Source organism: Chiloscyllium plagiosum, unplaced genomic scaffold, assembly GCF_037043375.1.
Source record: "Chiloscyllium plagiosum isolate Xiang-an unplaced genomic scaffold, Cpla_swu_hap1 HiC_scaffold_48, whole genome shotgun sequence".
In the NCBI taxonomy this organism is placed as follows: Eukaryota; Metazoa; Chordata; class Chondrichthyes; order Orectolobiformes; family Hemiscylliidae; genus Chiloscyllium; species Chiloscyllium plagiosum.
The window spans coordinates 19,942,102-19,959,544 of record NW_028270186.1 but is presented as its reverse complement, the minus strand read 5'-3'; the positions used below and the strand labels follow the sequence as shown (position 1 = coordinate 19,959,544).

General features: G+C 41.4%; 1 protein-coding gene across 1 annotated transcript; it reads left to right on the top strand.

Annotated features, from left to right (window-relative positions):
- Positions 1–4,997: 4,997 nt before the first annotated feature.
- LOC148135726 (putative G protein-coupled receptor 139) lies at positions 4,998–12,559 on the top strand. The gene is made up of 3 exons (XM_087984257.1): positions 4,998–5,053; positions 5,116–5,189; positions 11,658–12,559. Exons 2-3 carry the CDS (start codon positions 5,117–5,119, stop codon positions 12,557–12,559), a joined length of 975 nt encoding a protein of 324 aa, XP_087840383.1. The 5' UTR covers positions 4,998–5,053; position 5,116.
- Positions 12,560–17,443: the final 4,884 nt, after the last annotated feature.

Below are 17,443 nucleotides of genomic sequence, written 5' to 3'. Positions count from 1 at the left end.
CTTCTCGACCTTCATCAACTTGTCTCACCACATCCGCAAATAATTCAATAAGGCTTGTGAGGCATGACTTACCCTTTCTAAAGTCATGCCGACTATCTTAAATCAAACTACATCTTTGCAAATAGTCACAAAACCTATCTCTCAGCATTCTTTCCAGTATGTTACGATCCACAGACGGAAGACAGACTGGTCTGTAATTCTGCAGGATGCCTTAATTCCCTTTCATGAACAGAGGGACAACATTTGACTCTCCAATAATCAGGAACCACGTACGTTCAGAGTGACGATGCAAATATCATCGTCAGAGACGCAACCATCTCACTCTTCGCTTCCCATAGTAACCTTGGCTATATCTGGTCCGGCCCTGGGGACTTATCTTCAATGACGCTTCCCAGAACGTCTAGCACATCCAATGTTGAAATATCAATTCGTTCATGTCTAGTAACCTAGTCCACGGTGTTCTCACTGTCGATAAGGTCCGTCTCTCATGTAAATCGTGAAACAAAAATACAATTTGTTTTGCCTTTCCATCTCATCAGACTCCAGGGACAATTTCCTCCAATATCCCTGATCGGCCCGACCCTCTTTCTGATTATTCTGTTTTTCCTCATGTCAGAACAGAACTTTGGGCTGTCCCTAATACTTCCCACCAAAGCATTTCTGGATCCTTCCTCGCTCTCCTCAGTTCATTATTGACTCCTTTCCAAGCGACATTGCAATCTGCTAAGATTGTGCCAAATCCTTGCTCGCTCAACCGTAAGTAAGCTCCCTTCTTATTCTTGACGAGAAACTGTTCTTCTCGTGTCATGTAACTTTCCTTCACCTTGCAAATCCTTGCCAATCTCAGTGGGACAAAGTTGTCCAACACTTGCAACAAGTGCTCTGAAACAGACCACACCTTTCTGATGTACAATTCCCGTCGAATAATTCTTCCTAATTCATAGTCCGCAACGCCTCCATATCGTGTAATCAATCCCCCACAACAGTATTCAAAACAGTTGACCTCTTATTGAGGGGAACAACCTCAGGGGATCCCTGCACTGTATGCCTGTTCTCTTTCCATTCCTTGATTGTAATCCATGCATCATTCTCCTGTACCTGAGGTGGGACTCCTCTCTATTACTCACTACGATTCTCAAGTCATCAGAACTTCCTCCATCTATAGTTGCAGTTCCCTAAAGCGGTTTCCGAAAGACTGGAGTTCAGTGCATTTCCCGCAGATGAACTCAGTGGGGAAACGCGTGGTGACCCTTGCCTCCCACATCCTACAGGATGAGGATGCAACTACCCTATCATACATTCCCACTGTTCGGAATTCCAAAAGAGTTATTTTTTAAAAAATCTAGTCACCTTACTGAATTGGCATGCAGAGCCATTTTTGGTCAGAGGGGGAGGACTGGTGGGATACACTGTCGAAGTAGTGTTTCGGGTAAAGCTACTGCCAAATATATTATCTCACACACTTAGCAGTCCCGTCACTGCTGCAGCTCAGCGTGTGCCCCCTCTTTACATGAGGCAAGCTTTTAAAGGAGCAATTTATCTTTTTGGAAGTGCACGAGTCCTCACTGTCACTCCTGCTGCTAAAAAAGGAGGTCGCTGATTAAACGAGGTTAGAATTGAAAGGAGGAATTTGTCTTCCCAGCAGCCCCTTGGTCCTCGCTCTCACAGTTCCAGCTGTTGCTGCAAAAATGGACCATTGTGTTTTCCCTTTGTCCCATGTCTCAGTGCAGCACTTAGTTTTAATCGGATTGAACAGATCTACTCCAGTTGTGCCAGGTCAGCTCCAGACATCATAAATCTCACTCAGCATACCTGTTCTATACATACCAAGGCATTTCTGGAGCTCTTCTCTCTGCTGAGAAACAAAACCTGGCCCCAGCGCAGGATCTGGACGAGTGCCTTTGAAAGAATGTCACATCTACAAAATAATGGAGCGAATGGGAGATTTTCGGATGGGATCCACAATTGCACTTGCATCCAACTACTGCACACACATGTCAGTCATGCAGCACAAACGAAATCAACACATTTTAGATATGCTGAGTGGTGGTAGAGCTCTGAGATGCAGAGGTATCTGACAGTTCCGCTGTTTGAATCAACGAAGGTTACCATGCCAGTTCAGCAAGTATTCCAGAAAACTCATAGAATGCTATAATTGTTTACAAAGGGAATTGAGTTCATAAGTAAGGGGGCAATGTTTCAGTTATAGAGGATAATAGTAAGACTGTATCTGGATTCCTTTGTTCAGTACTGGCGAATGTGCTCGAGTTATTGAACAGGCCAGATCGCTCTGAATATTTGAAGAAAGCAGCCGAGACCATATTATTGTTCTTGCTTGAAAGGGTTCGTGAATGCCTGAAAATAGATAGGCTCTTACCGTTTGTGAGAAATTCCAAAACTAGTGGTCATGGCTTTTAAACAAACATGCGCCAATGAAAACACAGAAGGGAAAATATGTCCTTCTCTCGGAGAGAAGCTTGTGTTTGGAATTTCATTCCTCATAAGGTAGTGTGTAACAAACGCTCGAATATTTTGTAGGGAGAGGTAAATAGATGTTTGATGCCCAAAGCGAATATGTAGCAATCTAGAGTTGTCCTGAAAACTACATCAGCCGTGTTCTGGTTGTCTCCTGAAGCCGGCTTGCAGGGAAGAATTGCTTATTCTTCTACATTATTTGTAAATGAGTGGTAGTCTGCAAACTTCCCGATCGAATCTGGGATCAGAAAATGATCCAACTTCTCCCCTAAACTTGTTTTGCATTACATAGGCTATTCTGCTGAGTTTAATCGTCAAAACTGGACATTTATCGTTGGGGACACAATGCATTTTAAACGGGATCTTCACCACTGTTCCAACATGTTGCATTGAACAAACTTCCACCCTGCTACTTCCATCCCCTTTCCCGGACAAAATTAACAGGGAAGCATTGAAATGGAGTCCACGGAGAGAGAAATGTGAAGCTCCTCAGTTTGGAAGGGAGATAAACTGAACAGTATTATTCAAATTGAGAAAGACTTCAGAAAGCGACAAAATCGGGGACCGGGTGTGGCTGCTGAGTGGGCATCTACAGGGAAAATCCAGAGCCGGCGAACACTGCCTCAGAATAAAGGGATTCCAGTTGAAGACTGTGATCAGGAGGATTTTCTTCTCTCAGAGAGTTGTGAGTTTTTGGAACTCCTTGTCACAGAGAGCTGGCGTGTTTGTGTACCTTCAAGGCTTAAATAAAGTTTGATAAATAGAGTATGAAAGGTAGACTGAGTTGTTTCGTAGATGGGTTGTTTGTACTTCTTATAATCTGATTTTTCTTCTATATCGAGGTACATTTTTTCTACTTCATAAGATATGTCAGAACCTTCTCTCCTGCATTTGAAGAACACCTGCAGCTCATATGGATATTTTGCATTGAATAACCATTGCGTTAAGCATTCAAGCACAACAAGGAAACCTATGATGTTAGCATTTTTGGAAAGAAATCAGAGTTAACATGCTGGCTCGACTGAACCTTACTAAGAAGTCATGATTTGGAGATGCCTGTGTTCGACTGGGGTGTACAAAGTTAAAAATCACACAACACCAGGTTATAGTCTAACAGGTTTAATTGAAAGCACACTAGCTTTCGGAGTGATGCTCCTTCATCAGGTGAAGGAACCTGATGAAGGAGCATCGCTCCACAAGCTAGTGTGCTTCCAATTAAACCTGTTGGACTATAACCTGGTGTTGTGTGATTTTTAACTCTTTACTAAGAAGTGTTCTGCAGCAATTTTTCTCTTTGATTCTGATTTACAGCATCTGCACATCTTTCAGTTTCCATATTATCTCCCATGCCAACTCTTATTTTGGGAACTAACATTGTCAGTCATAACATCAACTGAAAGCAAACAATGAAGTGCTAATGCCCAAAACAGCCTGTGGCCCTGTGAATGAGTGACAGAAAGTGATCCTGCACATAAAGCAAGCAGTTCAGAAGGTTGACAACACTTTTAACATGACGGGATTGGATTACATGAGCAAGACGTCTTGAACCAAAGGAATTGTATAAGACTGAACCTGGAGTATTATATGCAGTTTGGCTCACCTTGCCTTAAGTTGGGGAGGCTGGAATATCTGCAATTAGAAATATTTCATAGCATCCAAGAAATTTCTAATGTTTTTAAAGGGGCAGTAAGTGCAAGGTGAATATTTATCTGGTAATGTGGGCTCGTACTCAAGAACTATTTCAGACAAAAGGGAAGCAATAAAAGCGAGGTATGTTTTGACTCAGAGAATAATGAATCTTTGAAATTCTCTGCACCAGAAAACTATGCGAGATCCTTATTAGAGACAGAGAGTTTCAGAGTTAGTAACGATGTCAAGGCACGTAGAAATGTATTGAGTGACCGTGTTTTGGAACAGCGGAGCTGGTTCAATGTCGCTGTCAGCTGAATATGGCTAAATACACTTTTTCTCTCTTTGTTGTGTGAACAACTGCTTTAAACTTCTTTTTCCAATGCGTCATGCCTAATGATTCCGCAGGCACCTTAAGCTTTGGATTTCAATTTGCACAATGGCCACTGTTTTATGGTATATTTATTCACTTTCTTAAACAGCGCTCAGCACTTGCAATGCTCAGACTGTAGCCTGACTCCAGTTTTACAGTCAGTGCCTTCACTAATCACATCACTCTTTCCACAGGCAAGCTCCAATGTCACTTGGGTAAACACATAATTCTATTCTGACACAGAGGGAGTTGAATTGAAAGGACATAATTGAACACGTTAGTTGAGTAACTCTCTCCAACGCCATTCCCCATGGATCCTAACTGTTTCACAGCAGCGTGTACTATATCTATTAGTAAGGGACATCAATCGATGTGTTTTCTCATCATGTCATTGGAGCAACAGCCTCAGCACAGAGAGGCAGACAGCGACAGAGAGAGCGGGGGGCCAGAAAGAAAGAGAGAAAGGAAAGGAGATCGTATTTAGTAATCACTACTAGATTAGAATGATCAAACAATATACTGGAATCTGGCAACAATAGATTGGATTGATAGAACATTGGAATCGAAACCAAGAACAATGCATTGAAAAGTAAGAGAGTGGATTGGAAATTCAGACCAATCGCTTGGAATTGTACAAAAATGGATTGGAATGTTACTACTAATTGGAATGGTACAGCAATGGCTCAAAATGTGAGAATAGTAGATTGGAATAGTGCAACAATGGTGAGGGGTTTTTTTGAAATGTTGAGTTACTACCCCACCAGTCATCGGAGGCCAGTCAAACACCAAATTCGTACGATCCTTCGGATTATTCAATTCATTTATTATCCAATTATCGCTATTGTTGCAGTCCCTGGTAAGTTCTTGATATTTTAATAAAATGTGATATTTACTCTGCAATCCCTGCTGCTGCAGTTTCTTTTCTTGTCTGCTGTTTATTCTGCAAATCTTTGATTAGAGTCTGACAATGCTTGAAATTTACTCTCCTACTTTTGCTGCTTCTCGTCTACCTTTATGCCCGCCTGTTACATCTCCAATCCTCAGTACTAACTTCGAGTCTTACTGAGTATTAACTGACTTAGTAGCCATATATCCATTGGTTACATATCCACACAGTTGACGTGTTTCATCAATCGAATCTCTTATCTTTGTTTTCACTGCAAACATCATTGCTTAACAATTGGTTCAATCTCGTAATTACATGAGGGTAACATGTCTTAGATTTTATCCATTTCCAAAACGCATTGGCTCGAATATTTGGCATGACTTGCCTATCACTCAGTCATGACCACATGCTCTGAGTTCGCATTTCATTCTTTTCAAGAACCAGCAGAAAGCATTAGAGCAGCCGAGCAACTCTGGGGACAGTTCAAGCAAGACACATAGTAAACATTTCCATTCCGGTGTTATCAGTCCTCCAGATCTTAACATCAGAACATAAAATGTCGACCATTACAGCGCAGTACAGGCCCTTCGGCCCTCGATGTTGTGAAGACCTATGAAACCAACACGATGCCCATCTAATCTGCACTATTCCATTTTTGTCCAAATGTCTGTACAATAACTATTTAAATGCTCTTAAAGCTGCTGAGTCTCCTACTGTTGCAGGTAGTTCTTTCCACGCCCCATCCAGTACCTGGGTAAAGAAACTACCTCTTACATCTGTCCTACATCCATCACCCCTCAATTTAAAGCTGCGTGCTCCATGCTATTCATCACTATCCACGGGAAAAGGCTCTCACTGTCCATCCTATCTAATCCACTGATTAGCTTATGTGCCTCAATTAAGTCACATCTCAACCTTCTTCTCTCCAACGAAAACACCCTCAAGTCCCTCAGTCTTTCCTCGGAGGACCTTCCTTCCATACCAGGCAACATCCTACACAATTTCCTTTTTCCCCTTTCCAACGATTCCACATCCTTCCTATAATGCAGTGACCAGACGGTATGAAATACTTGAAGTATGGCTGTACTAGAGTTTTTCTATTACAACTACAGCATGAACTCATAGTTCCGAAAGTCAATCCCTCTCCTAAATCGACTAACACACAGTCGGCCTTCTTACTAATGCTATACACCTGGGTGGCATCGTTCAGCGATTTGTGTACTTGAACGCTGAGATCTGTCTGCTCATCTGCACCACCAAGAATTTTACGATTATCCCAGTACTCTGCATTCTTGTTACTCCTACCAATGTGAATCCCTCAAACCTTTCGTCATTAAGCTCCATTTGCCACCTCTCAGCCCAACTCTGCAGCCTGTCTATGTACCTCTACAACCTACAACTTCCTTTGGCACTATCTCAAATTATACTTAATGCCATCCGCAAATTTGGTCACCCATCATTCTACGTCCTCAAAAAGGTCATCTATAAATCTGCAGCTGTGGACTGAAAACAGATGCTTGCGGTATGCAACTAATAACTAAACTCCAGGATGTTCATTGCCTTTCAAAGACCACCCACTGTCTTCTTTCAGCTAGACAATTTCTGATCAAAACTTCGAAAGCACCCTCTATGCCATGGTTTTTTATTTTATGCAATAGTCGACCGTGGCGAACTTTATCAAATGCCTTACTGAAGTTCATATACAATGTTGAAATAGCCTTTGCCCGCATCCACCTGTTTTGTCACCTTCTCAAATAACTTAATAACGTTAGTAAATCACGACCGACCCTTCACAAAACCGTGTTGACTATCCCTAATGAACTTATTTCTTTCTTGATGATTATAAATCCTATCTCTTATAACGTTTCCCAACATTTATTCCACAACTGAAATAAGGCTCACAATTGTATAGTTATTAGGACTGTCTCTTTTCACTTTATTGAACAAGGGAACAACTTTTGCTATCCTTCAGTCTTCTATAACTAGTCCTGCAGAAAATGACGATGTAAAGATCAAAGCCATAGCAATCTATTTCCGAGAATCCTAGTATAAATTCTAAAGTCAAGCGCATGAATTCTGAGACACTGGCTTGAACACTGAAAGTAATGTTCGTCCTTAGAATGGACCCTCTAACACAGATGTGCATGAGTTGTGCACCGTAGTAAGCAATTGAGCCTTGGAGAGTTGCTGCAGTGCAAATTCAGAATGGCAGGTGCACTAAACATTTACTGTTTTAGTTGGGAACCGGTTTTGTGTACCATTTTGTCCTGGATATAATCCACATCAATCGAGGAATGTTCAGCCATTATCAAGTTAAATCAATCACTGCCATCCCCAGATTGACCAGAAACACGATCAAAGTTGGGATGCAAATTTCTGTTCAGCAAGTTGGCTCAGTGGTTAGCACTACTTCCTCACAGCCTCTGGGATGGGGGATCGATTCCAGTCGCGTGCGACTCTCTGCATGGCGTTTGTGCATACTGTCTTTGTCTGCATGGCTTACGTCCGGAATCGCTGGTTTCTTCCCACATTCATAAATGTAATAGGAGTGTACTTAAGATAGAAAACAGGAGTGCAAAAAGGGGTCATGAAATAACCTTGATAAACAGAGTTAGAAAATAATTCAAAGGGTTTTGTACAACCACATCATGAATGAAGGGATAACTTTGGACAGAATCGAGCTCCCGAAAGATCAGCAAGATAGCCTTTATGTGGAGCTATCAAAGATGGCTGGGGAGGGGGTCTATTGGACGAGTATTGTGCCTCAGTGCTTACTATGGAGAAGAACATGAAAGATAGAGCATATGGGCAAACAGATGGTGGCATCTTGCAAAATGTTCATATTTCAACGAAGAGGTGCTTTACGTCTTGAAACGCATAAAGGTGGATACATCCCCAGGACGTGATCATGTATACACTATAACTCTGTTGGGAGCTAGGGAAGTGGTCACTGGGCCCCATGCTGAGATGTTGTATTATTGATCGTCACAGGTGAGGTTGGTTAATTGTTACCACGACCTAAGAAAGATGGTTAGGACATTCCAGGAAACAATAGACCGCTGAGCCTGACCTCGGTAGTGGGCAGGTTGTTGGAAGGAATCCTAAGAATCAGAACTGTATTTGGAAGAGTAAGAACTGATTAGGTATCGTCAATATGATTTTGTGTGAAGGAAATCATGTTTGACGAAATTACCTGACTTTTTTGAACGAATAACAAAAAGGATTGATGACGTTACAGATGTGGACGTAATCTAATTTGACTTCAGTCAGGCGTTCGAAATAGCTCCGCATGGGAGACTGGTTATCAAGGTTATATGGCATAATACAAGGCGAAATAGCGATTTGGATCCAGAATTCGGCTCGAAGTTAGAAAACAGAGTGTGGTTGTGGAGGGTTGCTTTTCATAAAAACAGTCTGTGACCAGTGAAGTGTCACAAGGCTCAGTGCTTGGTCCACTACGTTTCCTCATTCATATAAATGATTTGGATGTGAACATAGGAGATGTAATTAGTAAATTTGCAGATGACACTAAAATTGGAGGTGTAGTGGACTGCGAAGACGGTTACCTCAGATTACAATGGGATCTTAATCAGATCCAATGGGCTGAAAAGTGGCAGACGGACTTTAATTTATATAAATCTGAGGTTCTGCATTTTGTAAAAGCAGGTCAGAGTAGGACCTATACACTTCCGCTACATTGATGACTGCATCAGCGCCATCTCATGCTTCCACGAGGAGGTTAAGCAGTTTATCAATTTTACCAACATATTCCATCCCGACCGGAAATTTAGTTGGATCATTTCTGACACCTCCCTCCCCTTCCTGGACCTTTCCATCTCCTTCAATGACGACCGACTCAACACCGAGATATTTTTACAAACACATGGACTACCACAGCTAACTGGATTACACCTCCACCCACTCTACTTCTTACAAATGTGCTATCCCACATTCCCTATTCCTCCCAGGAGGACTAGTTCCACCACGAAATGCATAAGATGTCCTCCTTCCTTCAAGACTGCAATTTCACTTCCACGTGGTTGAAGGTGCCCTCCAACGCATCACATCCACCTCCGCATTCAAACCCCAACGCTCCAACTGCAACAAAGACAGAATCCCCTGGTCCTCACCTTCCACCTTACCAACCTCTGCATAAACTGCATCGTCCACTGACATTTCCGCCACCTAAAAATGGACCCCACGACCAGAGATATATTTACCTCCCCACCCCTATCCGCTTTCCGCAAAGACCGTTTCCTCCATGACTACCTGGTAAGGTTCACGCACCACAACAAGCCATCCTTCCCTCCTGGCAACTTCCACTGCCACCGCAGTAGTTGCAAAACCTGTGCCACACCTAACCCCCACCTCCAGCCAAGGCTGCAAAGGAGTCTTCCACATTCATCAAAGTTTCACCTGCACATCCACAAATGCCATTTATTGCATCCATTCCCCCCGATGCAGTCTCCTTTCCATTCGGGAGACTGGACGCCTTCTAGCAAAGTGCCTCAGGGAACATCTCCGGGATGCCCTTATCAATCAACCCCACCGACCAGTGGCCGAACATTTGTACCCCCCTCCCACTCTGCCGAGGACATGCAGGTTTTTGTCTTCCTCCACCGCCACTCTCTCACCACCTGACACCTGGAGGAAGAACGCCTCATCTTCCACCTCAGAACCCTTCAACCCCAGGGTATCAAATCATTTCCCCTCCCTCACCTTACACCAGTTCCAAACTTCCAGCTCAGCACCATCCTCATGACCTGTCCCACCTGTTAACCTTCCTTCCCATCCATGTGGCCCACCCTCACCTCTGACCTTTACCAATGCCTCCATCGACCTATTGCACTCTCAACTATCTCCTCCCCAGCGCCTCGTCCTCCCGTTTATCTCTCCACCCCCGAGACTTCCGTCGTCATTCTTGATGAAGGGCTCCTGGCCGAAACGTCAATTTTACTGCTCCTCTGATGCTGCCTGCCCACTCTGCTTTAATCTTGACTCTAATCTCCAGCAGCTGCAGTCCGCACTTCGGCCTACTTAATGATAAGTTCAGAGGGAGTGTTGCTGAATAAGGAGACGTTGGTTTGAATATTCATAACTCCTTGAAAGTAGAGTCGCAATTAAATCAGAGAGTGAAGAAGGCGTTGCGTATATTTTCCTTTATGAGTCAGAGTACTGAGTATAAAGTTTGGAGTCATGTTGCGACTATCCAAGACGTTGGTTAGGTCACTTTTTGAATGTTGCATACATCTCAAGTCTCCTTCCGATTGGAAGGATGTTATGACATTTGAAAAGGTTCAGAAAAGATGTACAAGCATACTGCTTGGGTTGGAGGCTTTGAGCTATAAGGAGAGGCTGTAAAGGCTCGGGCTATTTTCCCTGGATCATCGGAGGTTGAGAGGTGACCTTTTGGGCATTTATAAAATCATGAGTGGCACGGGTAAGGTAAATAAAGAAGGTATTTTCCCTGGGTTGGGCGAGTCCAGAACTAGAGGACACAGATTTAGTTTGATATAAAAGATATAAAATGGACCTAAGGGAGAACTTTGCCATGCAGGGTGGTCCACGTATGAACTACTCTGCCAGCGGAGATGGTGGAAGCTGCTACAATTGCAACAATTAAAAGGCATCTGGATGGGTACATGAATAGGAAAGTTTTCGAGGCATATCGGCCAAGTGCTGGCAAATGGAACCAGATTAGCTAGGGATATCTGTTCGACATGAACGAGTCGAACCAAAGGGTTTGTTTCGAAGCAATACATCTCTATGAGTCTTCGTCTGTCTGCGCAGGTTCGACGAATTGACCAAGCTAAACTTTTCTTCGTGTTCAGAGATGCATTGATGTGCGAAATGTAGTTTTAGAGGATGGGAAATGGATCTGTGTGAGATAATGTTCGATGGGTTGATGTGGACTTGTTTGGGATAAAATACATGGTCCACATGTGTAGGGATGCTTCGATTCTATTTTTTGAAACAAATCAAATTCACAGTGACTAATCTCAGTACAGCGTTCCCTAAATCAAGTTGAGTTTCTTTCATTCATGTTATGGTGAAAAATTAATTGAAACAAGAAGAAAAATTCAGCAAACAGCAATGCGTATAACATGTTAAATTTCCATTCAATGCTCAATTTATGGAATGCCAATAGTTGGACCCAACAAATAACCTTAGCATTGGCATAATCTCTTGCTACAGTAATGGATACAGAGTGATATTTAACATCTCATATAGTGCTCATGAAAACTGGTATTCTTCCAAACAGAAACCATAACTTCATTTTTGCTTTCCTCACAGTTAATGTAGTAACAGTTGTGGTCTTGTCCCGGGAAAAGTGTGGTCTCTCCAAATGTGTCACTCGCTACCTGATGGCCATGGCAATGGCAGATCTCCTGGTTATTATCATTGACCTCATATTGCGACACATACCATTTGTATATATGGATGAGCATCATTTCTTAGAAGGCATTCCTGTGTGTAATATCCACGCTGTCCTGATTTATGCAACCACTGACTGTTCTGTCTGGTTCACCGTCACTTTCACTTTTGATCGTTTTGTGGCCATTTGTTGCCCAAATCTGAAAATTAAATACTGCAATGCAAAAACAACGGCTGTGGTTCTGGGAATGGTGATTGGATTGAGCGGTTTGAAGAATATTTTCTGGTATTTTATGTTCAAACGTCAATATTCTTCGATGAACAGACCCTGGTTTTGTTTGGTAACAAGAGCTGTCAAATTCTCTCTGGTGTGGGGGGCAATTGAGTTCTTTCATTACATACTAACCCCGGGAGTTGCCTTTATTCTTATTCTGCTTTTCAATTTTATAACGGTCAGACACATTGTAGTGACCAGCAAAGTCCGCAAGAGATTCCAACATCGAAGCAATAGGAAGAGCGCCAGAGGCCAAGAGCTGAAGGGTCGAAGGAATTCCATCATTTTATTATTTCTTATCTCAGGCAATTTTCTACTCTTATGGGCAGTATCAATGGTGTTTTCCATAAATTGGAGAATGTCAATTATGGGAGATCAATTCCATGCTCTCCCTCTTTGCGTAATGGAACTGGGCTACATGCTCCAGGTGCTGAGTTGCTGCACAAACACTGCAATTTATGTCATCACGCATCCTAAGTTCAGAGAGCAGTTGATGAATATGGTGAACTATCCCTTTACTCCACTTTTAAAATGGATTAAACGTTGAGAATGACGGGAAAATTACATGAGCAACAATCAATTATGCATTTATTTTATGCAATATTCACTGTAGGTGTCTGATTTATACACATCTGTGCAACTCGATTATGTGCCCAGTGCCTCTGAACTGTGACTTTTGCGTCTTCAAATTGACAGTGTGTCACAAAATTTTCTGTATTCCAATTGGTTCTGTTCTAACAATGCTTCGGTTATTTGCTGTGTCGCAAAGTGTGTATATGTGTATGTCTGTGTGTGTGTGTGTATGCATGTAGCGTTTGCATATTCTGCCCATGTCTCCACCTAAACGTAAGGTAGATCGACAGAGCAGAAGCTTCTGTAACGGGTGCATTATTCCAGTGTGATCACAAAATGATAACATATCGTCCAGTTTAAATATGGGAATGATGAAAAACATGGGAATGGGCCCAATCTACAAATTTAAATAAAACAAATAAAATCTCGTGAAAACAAGCTTCATTATGGCGGACTGGAAAAGAAAGATAAATGCTTGCATGTTAACTACGATGCAAGAGCAGTGCGCCAAAATTTAGTAGTTCCAAACAAATCTGTTGTGCTATAACTTGGTGTTGTGTAATTTTTCGCATGTTAAATAAGCAGTGTTGGGTTCATAATGTGCAATTTCATAACTCTCAAAAAGAGTTCTGTTTTCCAGTGAGACAGTTGAATAGCAAGTGTGCACGAAACATTGAATAAAGAATCATTTGAAAGTGAATGAAACTAGTCAATGCTGTGAAGCTGTCTGTGAAGTTGAACTCTTTTATTTAAAAACAATGAACAATTTTTCAGAAAAGAGGGAGACAGTAGCATGGAAACATATATTAACAAGAAATGTTTCGAAAAGAAGATGGTAAGAGCTTCGAAAAAGTTAGATGTAGTGATGACGGTTGGAAAAGGAAATATCCATCCCTGAGTGAATGGAACTCTGGACATAACGATGGGAGAGGAGGAAATTTGAACAAATACCTTTTGCTCTTTGTATAGATGAATGCATTAAAAATGTCCAAGTGATGGAGAATGAAGTGTTAAAACGAGAGGAGGAAGAAGGATTGTAAACAACCATTATCACTATTGATGAACTCGTATTGTTCGGTAATGAAATATATGGAAGACAATAGTGTTGGGGCAAAGTGGGAAATTAGCACTCCACAATATTAGTCTCTTGATCAGCCCATGCAGATACAATGTTGCAAATTACATCTGTCTGTGCTGTCCCAAGCCTGTGATTCTGTCGGGAAAATGAAGCAGAGTAAATGTTCATCGGTTTCCAGTACCTGAACGATTGCATTTTAGAATCTCAAATTAAGTGACAGCAAAACTCGTGCAAGATTGGATTTAATTTTGCCAAATTCCTTTCTTCTGGGAAGCCCAAGCGGATCAGCAAACCAGAAAATCATCCCGCAATCCACAAACCTTCCACAATGTCCGGCAGAAAAATATACATTAAGCTGTGCTTTGCTTATTTGCTATTACAAATATCATCACTTCCAATATTCGACTTTGTCATTGAAGTGCAGTTCTGTAAACAAAGTAATTGCTTCTTCATTCTTGGCATTTCCTTCGCATCTGCTACACTGTGTCTTTCCCCATGACCATTGTTTGCGTGACGCCACCACAGTATGCACCCACCTCAGATTGATTTGATGGCATTTTCTGTCTAATGGCGATGTGCTTCACAGCTCTGTCACTTCACTGGAACAAACATTCATAAAAGGAATGCAACCACACATTGCCACAGATTCGAAGAAATGTTGGCAGTGTAATATTCAATTTTCATCGCACAAAAGAAGAAGCAATTGTGCAATAAGAATGTGTTCAATTTCTGTTCTGGTTCGAGAAAACTTTCAGTGTTCATGTTTCCTTTAGTCCATGCTTTTTAATCAACATTACCATGAGGGTCCAGGGAGAGACAAATGCATTTATGATTTGTTCTCGAAATTTTCTCTAGGTTGATGCATCAATCCAAATGTTTACAGACGACCTCAAACACCTCAGGAAATTTGCAGTGTCAGTGGTAAAGTATCTTCGGTGCGTGTGGTCATCTTGGTAGTAAGTAGTATTTGTCAGTTTTGTCGTCAAAGAAGTCACAATATGATTCAGGCACAGCAATATAAAACTGCCAGAAATAGCGAACAGTAAGATGACAGATTTATTTCGGCTCTGCACCTCAGTATAATTGTTTCTCATTCCTCTGACTATGGAAGCGTTCCCCGGTTCGACTGCTCAGCATAATCGGACTGATGGTTAGAGAGCTAAATGTAGTAATCAAAATAAAAGGGAGCCAAACGAGGGAGGCACTGTGAAACCAAAAGAAGGCTTCCCCAAAATCTGACAAAAATTTTGTTCTTGCTTGGCAACCTCAAAATATTTTGTTAATTATTACCTGATGATCAAAAGCAAACGTAATTGGGATGTATTTTTAAAAGGTAAGAATAGCGAGAGTTGTAACAATAATAGCCGTCATTAGTACAGTGCAGTATTTTGTCTTAAACTTCCTGCAGCAGATCACTACAAACCGGCCGAAAGTGAAGGAAATGGTGAACCATTCAGAACATTCAAGCGTCACAACAGTCATGTATACAGTGAACTTACAAACGGAGGTCATTGATAGCAATGATGTTGGGAATTGCTAACTGAAAATGTGGTATACTCATACATTATTCAGCATGACCAGTAGATCTGCTGCTGCCATGGCCTCCATCTAGCCAGGTATACACTTGGAATATCCGCAGTTTCCTCAGTCAAGAATCATAATTGTCACCAAGTTGGCAGTAAAAAAGTTAAAAAGAGGTGAATACTATTCGATTACTTACAAAAGGAAGACTTTGTTATCAATATACAACACAGTTTCCCGCTTCCAATAAGATGATGAATAAATTGTCATGTAAGAATATGACTTGTATTATACCAGTTGCCTTGGAAGCCTACTGATACATGGTCATGATCTGTTGGATTCTTCAATCTCCAAGAAAGAATCGAGCAGTCATCTGGTAGTCGCAAAATATAATTAACGTTATTAGATTGTGAGTAATGTTAAAATAATTGTTGGCCATCTAAAACGATTAAAACCGACCAACAAGTTAACTGCCTCAATAAAACGAAGAATGGCGCATGTTGGACATCATATGTCAAAACAGAAATCGCTGGAGGGGTCACTGGACCTGAAGTATTCACCCTGATTCTGTCTTAACCAGTGTTCCCAAAACTGTAGAGAATTCACAGCACTACCATTTGTTTTGTAAATGCCATTTTCTCCGAATTAGTATACATATTTTACATTGTTCTTGAAATCAAGTTAGTAAGTAGGAACGTATTTAACACAAATCAACAGGCAACTGTAAGTATATAAGTTAGCCCCTGGCACACTGATGACTGCCAGTATCGGATTGTAAAGTTATATTATGAGTACAATCACTGGTTGTACATCTTCTGTGACATTGGGAAAATTCTGAACCATCCAAAGGACTGATTCATGGTTGAGGCAATGGAAGCTAACTTATATTTTTACAGACATCAATCTGCCAGTGAGAAATTCAAGTTACTTCGCCAAGAAAGTTAGTCACAAATGTTCAAGAAATTTATTCAACCGTTTTGTTTTACTTTGATGCCTCAAATACAATACAATGCTTGTTAAATGATAAACACATAAATCAGCTGTTATGGACAATCCACAAGCAGTGTAAATGGATGAAGACTTAATATAAAGACTACTTCAAAGGTCCTCAACATTTCATACCAGTACGTCGTCAATTCTCTTCACTCCACATGGAGTCTGGATAAAGCGACAGTCATACAATTAAGAAAACGTTACTGGAAAGGTGATGGCCCCACACAATATTTTGAAAATGATACTGAACACGTCTCCTCCAAAACCTGATATGTCCTTCACGAAGCTGATCCAATCACATTATAACATTGGTATCTGTGTTCCAATGTGGAAAAGTGCCCATTCATGTTCTCCGCACATCAGGAATGACAATGCAATACAGATCTCTAACGGCCCAATTGGTCCACTCCCAAATACCATTAAGAAATGCACGGGGACATTGACAGTGCTCCTAAGCAGAATTTGTTCAGGAAAAGTCTCGCTCACACACATTCATTAGGGATTCTTCAGAAGTACTCAGTTGTTGATCTAATCACCTCCTTTCTGCTTCCCGAGGGCAAGAGCAAATTTCTAGAGAGAGTGGAGCAAAAATGCTCACAATGCCCCAATGTACAATAAAATAATGTCACCACAAAATTCATCAATTAACATTCGACACTGCCTGAAATCCCAACTGCACCGGTGACGAATGTATCAAATTCCAAACATGTGCTGTATCTGCACATTCAGAAGTTCTTTGAATGAGGTAACACGGAGGTCTCCACGCTGACTGTTGTGGGCAAAGAGAATTATAGTACTTAGTTTTGCAGAGGTATTTGGTGAAGTGCTACTTTAAATACTATATTCGCAAAATAAACATTCACGTAACTGGGAGCCTGTGGTAGTGATAGAAGGTTGCCTGACAGGTACGAGGAAGAAACTGGATCTCAGTGTGCATTCTACTCATAAGTATGAAGTGTGAAATTATCCTGGGACCTCAACTGCTTCCAATCTGAGCAAGTAACTTACGTAAATCGCAGTTACATATGTTCCCAAATATACTCATAAATTGAAGTTAAATAGGAAAGTCTTTTATTTTGCGGAGATGAGAAAGGCACATCGTATAGTTTTGGGAATGAAGGGGGGCATATTTGCAGCAAACAGTGTGCAATGTGGCAAAATGTGAAAATGCCACATTTTCAGGGTTAACGACAATGAAGCATATTCACTGAAAACTGAGAGTTTGCAGAAATTCAAGATACCGAGAGATCGGTATATCCTCAAGAA

Bases quoted from the DNA above. Each gene is read 5' to 3' on its own strand.
- LOC148135726 (XM_087984257.1), top strand. From the start codon at position 5,117: ATGGATTGGAATGTTACTACTAATTGGAATGGTACAGCAATGGCTCAA. The intron at 5,190-11,657 runs GTGCAACAATGG...CTTTCCTCACAG, and splicing joins GAGAATAGTAGATTGGAATA to TTAATGTAGTAACAGTTGTG.